The sequence below is a fragment of the Hemitrygon akajei genome, chromosome 3 (genome assembly GCF_048418815.1).
Source record: "Hemitrygon akajei chromosome 3, sHemAka1.3, whole genome shotgun sequence".
In the NCBI taxonomy this organism is placed as follows: Eukaryota; Metazoa; Chordata; class Chondrichthyes; order Myliobatiformes; family Dasyatidae; genus Hemitrygon; species Hemitrygon akajei.
In genome coordinates this window covers 150,403,868-150,416,074 of record NC_133126.1, presented here as the reverse complement: position 1 = coordinate 150,416,074, position 12,207 = coordinate 150,403,868, and the positions used below count along the sequence as shown (strand labels likewise).

The 12,207-nt window shown below is 38.8% G+C and overlaps 1 protein-coding gene across 3 annotated transcripts in view; it reads left to right on the top strand.

Annotated features, from left to right (window-relative positions):
• Positions 1 to 12,207, top strand: part of LOC140725499 (transient receptor potential cation channel subfamily V member 6-like) — an 89,873-nt gene that overhangs the window by 31,233 nt on the left and 46,433 nt on the right. For all 3 annotated transcript variants that reach the window (XM_073041028.1, XM_073041027.1, XM_073041029.1), the window contains 2 exons: positions 7,034 to 7,156; positions 9,824 to 9,964. In XM_073041028.1, coding sequence (XP_072897129.1) covers positions 7,034 to 7,156; positions 9,824 to 9,964 — 264 coding nt within the window. The remainder of the gene's footprint in view (positions 1 to 7,033; positions 7,157 to 9,823; positions 9,965 to 12,207) is intronic.

Sequence of the window (12,207 nt, the reverse complement as noted above, 5' to 3'; positions counted from 1 at the left end):
CCAACATTATTATTATTTTTCGTGCAGTGGCAAACAAAAGTAAACTAAATAATGTAGCAGATGTAATTAATTAGGATTTTAAAAATACGTTCATTTTGTGTGCACAGTCCCGAGGAAACATTGGATTGCATTGAGGGAGAGAGAGTTTAAAAGAAGCAGGTGGGGGTAGTTGGCACAATTTGTACACCATAGTTCCCAAGAGGACACTTGATTGCATAAAATTGGCAAGCTCCAATAAAAAGTTAGGTTTAAGCTGAGTGGCCTTTGTGTGAGTGAGCTAGTGTTAGATTGGGACTTGAGGCTTTGGCGGGGAGAGGTGTAGGCCATCGGTAGACTTTTTCTGTTATTTATTTCTTATTGCACATTTAGAGTAGTGGGGATTTTGGGTAGGATAGTGGGATCAAATCAAATCAAGTTTAATTATCCGTATATGGTTTGAATGATGCCGTCAGACAAGACCAGGTGCATAACATGCATTCAAAATAGTGAGAGAGAGGACACACACATGTCCAACTCCCTGAGCGACATTCAAATTGATTGTACAGCTTCTGGCAATCCAACCAGTCCCTCTGCCGGTCAAATACTTGGGGCAGCACTGATGGGAGAGGCCAGCTCCCAACAGAGCTAGGAATGCTCCTCTTGCAACTGCATCTGCAAAAAATGCATGCAGCTAACAGACCGTGTTCAAGAGTTGGAGATGGAACTGGATTAACTCTGGATCATTTGGGAGGCTGAGCGGTTGATAGGCAGGACATACAGGATGGTAGTTACACCCAAAATGCAGGACACGGGTAACAAGGTGACCATCAGGAGGGGGAAAGGGGATAGCCAGAATGCTGGATGATATGTTGCCTCCCAGTGCTGGGTCAGGGACCTCTTGGATCGAGTCCATATCATTCTTTAAGTAGGAGGGAGAGCAGACCCAGGTTATAGTCCATGTCGATACCAACGACGTGGGTAGGATGGTGACATAATTGTGCAAACTGAGTTCAAGGAGTTAGGTGCTAAGTTGAAGGACAGGACCTCCAGGGTTGTGATCTCGGGATTGCTACCTGTGCCGCGTGCTAGTAAGGCCAGAAATTGTATGATCTTCCTGTTTAACACATGACTAAGGAGACGGTGCAGGAGGCAGGGATTCAGATTTTTCAACCATTGGGGCCTGAGCAGGAGAGAATGGGAGTGGGGCTAATAGCCTAGTGGGAAGATTTACTTGTGTTGCACATGAGGGGGGGGGGGTTTAAAGTAGGGTTGCAGGGGGGTAGAACCAGAGCGCCAGAACAAATAGGGGATAGTTGTGAAGAAATGTAGGCTCAACAACATTTAAGAAGTCAGGAATCAAAAGGTTCAGCATGGGCTGTGTATATTTCAATGCAAGAAGTATTGTAAGAAAGGCAGAGGAACTTAAAGCATGGATCAGCACATTGAATTATAACATTGTAGCCATTAGTGAGGCTTGCTTGAAGGAGGGGCAGGACTGGCAGCTCAGTGTTCTGGGGATCTAATTTAGATGTGATAGAGAGGGAGAGATTAAAGAGAGGGTTGGCATTACTACTCAGGGAAAATGTCATAGTAGACGAGAAGCTAGACTGGACTGCCAACACAGATGCCTTGTGCAGGAAGGCACAGAGTCGACTGTACTTCCTAAGAAGGTTGGCGTCATTCAATGTCTGTAGTGAGATGCTGAAGATGTTCTATAGGTCAGTTGTGGAGAGCGCCCTCTTCTTTGTGGTGGCGTGTTGGGGAGGAAGCATTAAGAAGAGGGACGCCTCACGTCTTAATAAGCTGGTAAGGAAGGCGGGCTCTGTCGTGGGCAAAGTACTGGAGAGTTTAACATCGGTAGCTGAGCGAAGGGCGCTGAGTAGGCTACGGTCAATTATGGATAACTCTGAACATCCTCTACATAGCACCATCCAGAGACAGAGAAGCAGTTTCAGCGACAGGTTACTATCGATGCAATGCTCCTCAGACAGGATGAAGAGGTCAATACTCCCCAATGCCATTAGGCTTTACAATCCTACTGCCAGGACTTAAGAACTTTTTAAAAGCTATTATTAATGCTTTTTGAGATAGTGATTTAGATGCATATCATATTTTTTACTGAGTTAAGTATTGTATGTAATTAGTTTTGCTACAACAAGTGTATGGGACATTGGAAAAAAGTTGAATTTCCCCATGGGGATGAATAAAGTATCTATCTATCTATCTAGTAGTGCTCAGATAGGACAGACCGGAGAGATTATCAAAAGTATGAGGTGGTGATATTAGGTGACTAACTTTCAATGTATTGTCTGGGACCCCATGCTGTAATAGGGCTATATGGGAAAGAGTTTGTCAAATGTGTTCAGGAAAGATTCTTGAATCAGTACATAGAGGTTCCAACCAGAGAGAGTATGATACCATATCTCCTGTTATGGAATGAGACAGGGCAGGTGACTGAAATCTGTGCAGGGGAACACTTTGAATCTAATGATCATAATGCCATAAATTTTAAGGTAGTTATAGAAAAGCAGAAGTCGGTCCACAGGCTGAGAATCTAAATTAGATAAAGGCCAATTTTGATCATGTTGGAAAAGATCTAGCAAGTGTGGATTGGGACAGATTGTTTTCTGGCAAAAGTGTACTTGCTAAGTGGGAGGTCTTCAAAAGTGAAAGTTTGGGAGTACACAGTTTGTATGGTCCTCTCAGAATAGAAAGCAACAGGTTTAGGGAACTTTGGTTTTTTGGAGATATTGAGATCCTTTTTTTTAAGGAGGTGCATAGCAAGTATAAACAGATTGGAACAAATGAGGTTCTTAAGTACAAGAAATGCAAGAGAACATTTAAGAAGGAAGTCAGGAGGGTTAAAAGAAGGCATGCGGTTGCTCTATCAGACAAAGTGAAGGAGAATCCTAAGGGCTTCTACATATATAAGAACAGAAGGATAGCAAGGGACAAAATTGGTAATGTGGAAGATCAGAGTGGTAGGTAACCTATGCATGCATCTAAAAAGAGATCTTCAATTGATGTTTTTTTTTGCTTCCGTATTTACTCAGGAGATGGACGCAGTCAATAGAAGTGAGGCAAAGCAGCAGTAGTGAGGTCATACACCTTACACACATTACAGCAGAGGAGGTTTTTGCTGTCTTGAAGCAAATTAGGGTGGATAAATTCCCCCAGGGCCTGTGGGAGGCTAGTGCAGAAATTGCAGGGGCTCTAGCAGAGGTATTTTAAACATCCTTAAGTGCCAGATGATTGGAGGATAGCTACTGTTGTTCCATTGTTTAAGAAAGGCTGTAAAAATGAAACAGGAAATCATAGGGCAATGATCCTGACATCAGTAGTGAGAAAGTTATTGGATAGTATTCTAAGGTACTGGATACACAAGTATCTGGATAGACAGGGACTGATGTTGCTTTGTGCATAGTAGGTCATGACTAACCAATCTTAGAGACTTTCAAGGAAGTTACCAAGAAAGTTGATGAAGACGAGAGTGCATATTGTCTGCATGGACTTCAGTAAGGCCTTTGATAACGTGACTGAATGCCAGCTTCAGTCACTTGGCATTCAAGAAGAGGTAGTAAATTGGATTAGACATTGGCTTTGTGGGAGAAGCCAGAGAGTGGTTGTAGATGGTTGCCTCTCTGACTGGAGGCCTTTGACTAGGGGTGTGGCACAGCGATTGGTGTTGGCTTCATTAGTGTTTGCTATCTGTATCAACAATCTGGATGATGATAATGTTATAAAACTTTTATCAGCAAATTTGTGGATGACACCAGGATTGGGAGTGTAGAGGACAGCGAGGAAGACTATCAAAGTTTGCAGCAGCTTTTAGGCCAGCTGGAAAACTGGGCTGAAAAATGGCAGATGGAATTTAATGCAGACAAGTGTGAGGAGTTGCTCTTTGGGAGGGCAAACCAGGGTAGGTCGTTCGCAGTGAACGGTGGGGCACTGAGGGATACAGTAGAAGAGCGAGATTTGATAACACCTGTCACTTTCAAGACATTGTGGACGTCACAGGCAGAATAGGGTCATAAAGAAAACTTTCGGCACATTGGCCTTCATAATTCAAAGTTTTAAGCACAAGTGTTGGGATGTTATGTTGAAATTGTATAAGTCGCTGGTGAGGCCTAATTTGCAATATTGTATGTAGTTTTGGTCCCTTACCTGAAGGAAAATATAAATATGTGTGATAGACTGCAGAGAAGATTTACAAGGATGTTGCCAGGATTTGAGGACCTGAGTTACAGGGAAAAGTTTAATAGGTTAGGATTTTATTTCCTAGAACATAGAAGATTAAGGGTAGATTTGATGGAGTTATACAAAATTTTGAGGGGTATAGGTAGGGTAAATGAATGCAGGCTTCTTACACTGAGTTTGGGTGAGATTAGACCTAGGGGTCATGGGTTAACACTGAAAGGTGAAATGTTTAAGGGCAACATGAGGGGGAGCTTCTTCACTCAGAGTGGTGAGAGCATAGAATGAGCTGCCAGCTGAAATGGTAGATGTGCATTTAATTTTAACACTTAAGAGAAATTTGGATAGGTATATGGATGGAGTGGTATGGAGGGCTTTGGTCCAATTGTAGGTCGATGGGACTAGGCAGATTAATTGCTTGGCGTGGACTAGATGGGCTGGAGGGCCTGTTTCTGTGCTGTTGTGTTAGTGACTCCAGGAGTCTGATGATAAGCATTCAGGGTATGCAATGTTAGTGTGGGTAGTCCGTTTGCTTAGATGTAGCTAGTTATAATTACAGCTTGTGAAAATTTGGATCCCACAAATTTGATGATCAGTAGCAAATTATGGGAATAGTCAGTAATTTGTTGAAAACAATACCAAATAATTAGCAAGTTATTAATTTGCAATTATGAGATACTATGTTTTAAGGAAAAGAGGTCATGTATTGAAAATGATCTAAATGGGATAGAACAGTTGTTGCAATAATCACTAAAATGCTAAGATGGACTCTTGGGTAATTTTGGAAGTACTTAATACAGTTATGATTTACATAGTAAATACAGGTGATAGAAATATTGGAATGGACACTGAAATAATTTGTGTGGAGCATCCCATAATTGTGAGAAGACTAAGAATAGGGGAAGAGCTGATTTACTGCTACAGTGAGGGGGATGTTCTTCATAGTTTTCAAAGTTTTGAAAGAGTTTGTAGGAGGAAGCACAGATAGTTTGAACTTGTGAGGTAGAACAAAGCCAACAGCATGTCATTTAAAAAAAAAACCAAAAGGGAAGATTAAATAAAATTCCACAAGGAAAAGTGTAATTGAACTGTGAGCATAAATGAAGCAAAATGTCAAGTTGACTGAGATTTAGAGGAAAAATGCAGTAATAGATGTTAAGTGTGCAAGTGACAAGGGAATATGGAGTTGGGTATTAGGAAGATTAGGACTGTTGTACTGGACTAAAATGTAACGATTATGCTCTGTGTAATGGTAGAGAACAGTTGCAGGATATTATTAAATTCAACAATAAGATCAACGTGTTAGGGTTAAATTATGGATCAGCATTTTGTATTTCACAACAGTTAAGTGGTTATGCATTTGAGTAGAACATAGAAACATAGAAAACCTACAGCACAATACAGGCCCTTCGGCCCACAATGCTGTGCCAAACATGTCCTTATTTTCAGAAATTACCTAGGGTTACCCATAGCCCTCTATTTTTCTAAGCATCACACACCTGTCCAGGAGTCTGTTTAAAAAAACCCTATCATATCTGCCTCCACCACCGTCGCTGGCAGCCCATTCCACGCACTCACCACTCTCTGCATAGAAACAACATCAGCCTGCCCCTGATGTCTCCTCTGTACCACTGATTGAGGATTTGTAATATTACATGACTTTAAACCATCTGAAGATGGAGAAATAAAGATGGTTAAAATATAATTATCTTTAAGACTACTACTCAGATTAGTGTTTTAAGCCAAATTCTAGTTACTGATTTAGTTCTGGGGAATGAGGATTTTTAAATACTGCTGATTATAAAAAGGGCAATTTGGGTTTTAGTGATTACAGCACAAGATTAATGCAACAATGAGGAAGAACAATGAAGAATGAAAGATAATGTTGATTGAGGAAAACATAGAAATATTTGCCCAAGGATGTAAGATAAAGGAAATACAGATTTTGGGTGTAAGTTTATCTTCAAAATTTGAATGAGCAGATGTCTCTTAATAGGCTTCTTAAAAATTTACAGCTGTGAAGTATATTTATTTTTTGTATATCATGATTATAGCCAGGTATTGGGAAAAGTTGTAATTCAGCCACAATCTTATTAAATGTTGGATAAGCTCAGGATGAAGTTTAGTTGGGGGAGGGCTAATGGGAAAAATTGATTACACATGTAGCTATTTTCATATAATACATAACAATAAGGGACAGGAGAAAGACAATTGAAGTAAATGGGTGTAATTCTAAATTAAAGAAATTTGTAAGTTATAAAGTGTTTATTTTTTATTCTTGGTGTGTACATACTGAACTTGAATGTAAAGAAAGCATGTTTGGATTTGTTGATAACACAAGGGTAGCTAGATTTACCAAACAAATAGATTGGCTAGTGCAACATGTAGACTGACAGAACTTAATGTCAGTAAGTAAGTAGCGATTTTGTGGGGGGGGGGGGGGGTAGTGGGGAGAGAGAAAGGAGTATGAACTTAATGAAATGTTCAAGAGTTTGGGCAACCAGAAGGTTTTAAAGACAAAATTGCATGTGAACATGTAATTAATTTTACATTACTGTGCCAATGAACAGCATCCATCTGTTGCAGAATTCTCAACAGTTGAAAGAACAGATTTTCTATGTTAGACCTGATTCTACCGGCCTGTTTGTTTTATAGTTAATTGTTCTAAGATTTGTAACTATTCAGTGTTAACCCAGAAAGAAGATTAAGAGTAAGCAAATGGTGATGGAGTGGTAATTATTCATACAATAGGGGAATGAACTTCTGTTTTTTTTTCCTAAGGCAGTACAGAATATTTTCTGTTGTATATCAGGATAGCGATATATCCAATACTTTTAAACGTTATTTTGTTGTATTGTAGGTACTGTTGGAGAGACTGTGCTGCATGTTGCAGCATTGTATAACAGTAAGGAAGCTGCAACTATATTGCTCAATGCCTTCCCATTCTTAATCGATGAGCCGATTGATTGTGAGATGTACAAGGGTAAGTTGCTACAATCTTTAATTAAAATGTTAGAAGACACACATATTCTTCAGTAAACCAGTTTTGCAATGTATATTGGCTTAAATTTATTCCAAATATGCTTCAATACGAAGTAACACACACAAAATGCTGGAGGAACTCTGCAGGTCGGACAACATCTATAAGAACGAATATAAAGAGCTGACATTTTGGGTCAAGCCTCTTTCTCAGGGCTGTAAAGAAAAGGGGAAGAAGCCAGAATGAGAAGGTGGGGGAAAGGGAAGGAATACAAGCTAGAAGGTGATTGTTGAAAACAGGCAACGGGGAAGGTAGTGGCTGAGGAAGGGTGTAAAGTGAGATCCTGGGCGGTGATAGGTAGAAAAAGTTAAAGGGCTAAAGAGGAAGGAATCTGAATAGGAGCGGACAGTGGATCACGGTGGAAAGAGGAGGTGGATGGGTACCAGAGGGAGGTGAACAGGCAGGTGAGAAGTAAGGTGCAAGAGGGGAGCCAGAAAGGGAATGGTAAAAGAGAGTGGCGGGCGGGGAGAAATTATCGGAGATTAGAGAAACTGATGTTCATGCTGTCAGATTGAAAGCTACAAGCTTGACTGTGTGCATACTTATGTACTGTCAAGTAACGTAATTGAAGATGCATGAGCATATTATGAGTGTAAGAAATAAATCAGAAATCTCTGGAAAACTGGATAACTTCACAATATCAGATCATATATGAAACTTTAATTAACACTGCTGAGAGTAAATTTATCCAACCTGTAAAAGGAAAGTCATTTTTTCCCCCTTTAATCATTAGACTTTTGTTTTTTTGTGTGTATGAACATTAGATTTCTGCCTTCCTATCAATCAAATTCCTTTCTTTCTCAAATTACCAATGTTTTGTCATTCTTGATAATTTCTTTTTTTTCTTTCTCCTTAACGTCTGTGACATTGGGCATTGTTAACCCATTGTCTTCAGCATCTCTCCTTGGTGATTTAAATCCTGTTTATTAGTTTTGCCTCAGTCATACTAAGCTTTATTTCCTCAACCCTCCTAAGCTCCCATCCTGATTACAAGTTACTGCCATGTGATAAAGGGATGTGGCAATTTGTTGCACCTTAAGTTTAACTTCAAATCCATATTTATCTTGGTAGCAAATTCTTCTTCCATCTTCATTAATTTGAGCTAAATCTTGTAGCACAGTGAAAGATCTGCATGGTTTTAGCAACCACATGAATATCGGAAATAGAGTTCAATAGATATGTCTTTTTGTATGGTGATTCTATATGAACAAATTGATTTCAATAAGATTAAGGTCACTAAATAGATGAAAATTCTTTCTTTTCTTTTCTCTTACAACTTCAGTTGTCCCATGAGATTGAGCTTGACACCATTCTTTGGGTTTTGAGGTGGCAGATGAGTTAATAATATAGACTTCTTTGTAGATGGGGCAGAAGGTAGTTAATTAAGTGGGTAGTATGGAAGGTAACTTCCTTGTTTTATCACTTGCATTGTTTTTCTGCCTGCTTTGAAGCATGGACTTGAGATTCTCAATGTTGTTTTGAATGCTTTGCCTCTACTTTGAGTGGTCAAGGGCTGGGATTCCCACCAGTTGGAGTTGTTGTACTTCTTCAAGAAGGCTTGAGATTTGAAGAATGGGTTATGAATTTATGACACAAGTCTCCTCCAATTTTTAGAATTTCAATAGGGATACTATCTGTTCTCAATACTCTGTAGTTTTTTTATTATTGTAATGTGACCATTTTAACTAGTCAGTAATGGGTATTGCTAAGGCTGGATTAGATAGTTTGTATTGGAATAGTCTCTACTTAGAGGCTCTTTTTGAAGCAATTCATCCATTAGGTACTGACTGTATCTTAAATCAATGTTCTTTCTTCTTGGTTCTCAGTGGAGTTGGATGTTGGGTTATTGACTGCTTTGGTATTGAAGAACCCTTGTATGTTCTGATTATCAGCACATAGCTGGACATCCTGACCTCTTTTCACTTAGTTTGTTCTTCACGTGATGGTTTTCTCTTGGCCATCAAATGCCCATTGGGCGTTGTCTTATCTTTTGAGGCCTGGTGGAGTTTCCATTTACACCAAGTAGTGCACGAATTTCCTGCTCACGCTCTCGAAACAAGCCCTGTAATTATCTGATGAAGAAGGCAAGAATCTGTTTTTAGATGATTGCTGCCCATCGTGGACTTCAGAGAAGCTTTGATGCTGTGAACACTTTTCAACTCCTGTTGTTGGGAGATATCAGGCTGACTGTGAGGTGCTTTTAAGAAGAGCTCTTAAGTTTCCTTGAGATAATTAACATTAATTTTCTTATGACCCTTTTAGTGTAGTTAGTGCATGATGGTTTAATCCAAGTCTACTTAATATTTGGATATTGAATATGCTGAGTAATTTTTAGAGTAAACAGTTTGAAATTTTTGACTAAGCCCCTTTTAGACAAATATCTTAAGAATTTTGAAGTCTCCCTGCATGTTTAATTCCAAGTTTTTGTTACAGTGTATTGTTGGTCTTGGTAATGACTTTTTGGAATATAAAAGCATTCACATTATTTTTATTTATTTTTGTATGATTAATTCAAGAAATGAAAGTCACAGATGAAGCAAAGTTAAGAATATACCCTTATTACTTGACAAAATTAAATTTGCTGTAATTGAATAGCTGATATGTCTTCAGGTGAAACCGCATTGCACATTGCAGTGGTGAATCAGAATGTGGAACTTATTAAGGAACTGCTGGCACTAAATGCAGACATAAAACATTCTCGTGCTGTGGGAACATTTTTCACACCAGGAAAAGACTGTCGATGTTATTATGGTATGGTAAGACTTCTAACGTTATGTTTACAACTAATGCATTGTTTTTGGATAGTTTTGGTGTTATAGTACTTCAATACAATTCTTAATTGTTGCTATAGAAGTATGAATATTTTTAGAAAGAAAACATTGTGTGATATCTCTGAGTTGCCAATTCCCTTTCATATCTTTTACAGTATTCCACACTGATGTCTTGAAGGAATGTTGAAATATCATTAGAATTTACTGCTGGTTTATGAGGAAGGATTGCATTTCTACAAAATGATCCATATTGCAATTTTCTATAACACAAAGCTGTGTAATCTTCACATGATTCAAGAAGCACAAGTTTGGAGGGGGGAGAATTTGGTTAATATTTTTCGCTGCATAAATTCCATGGAACCAAATTTTATTCTGTATCTCAAAATCCTGGGTTGTGATTTGCAAATTATTTAAGAGGAAATTTCCATTACCTAAATTACCATAACGGGGATTGCCTGTAACTTTCTCAATTTATCATCTGAGCAAATTTGAATGGCCTGAGATCTTTATTTCAAATTACCTATCTTATTGTTTTTTATTTCAAGTATTTTTATTGGTTTTTTTAAATAAAGAAAGCATAGTATAAATTAAGTTTGTGCAGTTGATAACAAATATCAAATGTACAATTCACACCTATGAAAGAGATGCACCCATTGTACAATCATGCTTTAGTTGCTTCCCAGCCCCAACCCGTTCCTCCCAATCCCTATCTCCAGGCCATCATTGCATTAGCAAAAAGGGTTAAACAGAATTTTTGTCCCTACAGAGCTGCATTGGTATAGAGAAGGTGTATTTTCCTAATACATAAATTGTTGTATGTTTACAAGTCTGGGTCTGTAGAATTATCCCAGGGAATGCTGGCAGTCAGGGAGTTCTGTGCAGAGGAAAGGAAAAAGGGGTGGACCTTTAGTTTGACTGGGAATTCTGAAAATATTCAAGAAAGGGTCCCCACACCTTTTGGAACTTTATGCTCGAGATGAAAATTGAATAATGGATCTTCTCAAGGTTTAGACTGAACATGATGTCCCTGAGCCACTGAGTGTGGGTGGACGGGGCAGCATCCCTCCACCTGAGCTGGACTGTGCGCCTGGCCAAAAGAGAGGCAAAAGACAGTGTGTGACGTTTGGTCGGACTTAGGTGCATGTCCACCTCTCCGGAGGTGCCGAAAAGAGCAGTCAGAGGATTGGGTTCCAGATTGTAATTTAAGTATTTGGGATAGAGTTTGGAAAACATCTTTTCAGTATTTTTCCAAGCTAGGGCACGTCCAGTACATGTGAATAAGGGAAGCCTCGCCCCTTTTGCATTTGTCGCAGCAGGGATTAACATCTGGGTAAATGCGAGATAATTTGGTTTTAGACATATGGGCCCTGTGTACGACCTTGAACTGTAACAGGCAGTGGTGGGCACATAAAGAGGTTGAGTTAACTAACTTAAGAACTGAATCCCATACATCATCTGACAGTGAGAAATTTAAATCTTGCTCCCAGGCAGTTTTAATTTTGTCAAGGCGGGCTCGCCTCAGGACTGCTAGCTTGTTGCAAATAGTAGATATTAGACATTTGTGCAATGGATTCATGCAGAGAAATAATCTTATTGTTTTAAACTTTTGGGGTACAATTATTTTTTTTCAATACAGCTTTAAAATTATTCTTTATTAAGTTAAATTAATATCCTTTTTTATTTTGGCTATTTTTGCTAATGATATTCCAGGATTATGTTGTGTGCAGTATAAGGTGGGAAAACCTAAATTACCTTGCCTTTTTTGATTAGGTTTAGTATGGATTTGTAATGGAGGTTTTTTTTAATGTGGTCACCTACACATCTCTGCAACAGGTTATGCTTTCTTATTCTCACAGTCTCCTCCAACTGGATTTGATCAAAGAGGTAGCTGACTTTGATGCAAACAGATGTCATTTATTTAAACACAAGGAAAGCATCTTATTCATGTAGTTTACAGAGTAGGCATGCAGTACTGACAGCAAGTTGCACATTTCAATGCAACACCCCCCCCCCCCACCCCCAGCAGAGTAATCGACTTTAATCTTAGAGTTGTTAGATCATTGAAGATGATGAAATTCTATCTGGCAGATTATAGCAATACTATATGTTGTAAAACTTCCCATTTAATTTGTATACCTTTTCCTCTTTTTTTTTCCTCATCAATTTTTAACCCGTTTATTTTTGAATGTTGTTAAAGAGATGTATCATTGTATCATGCAAACT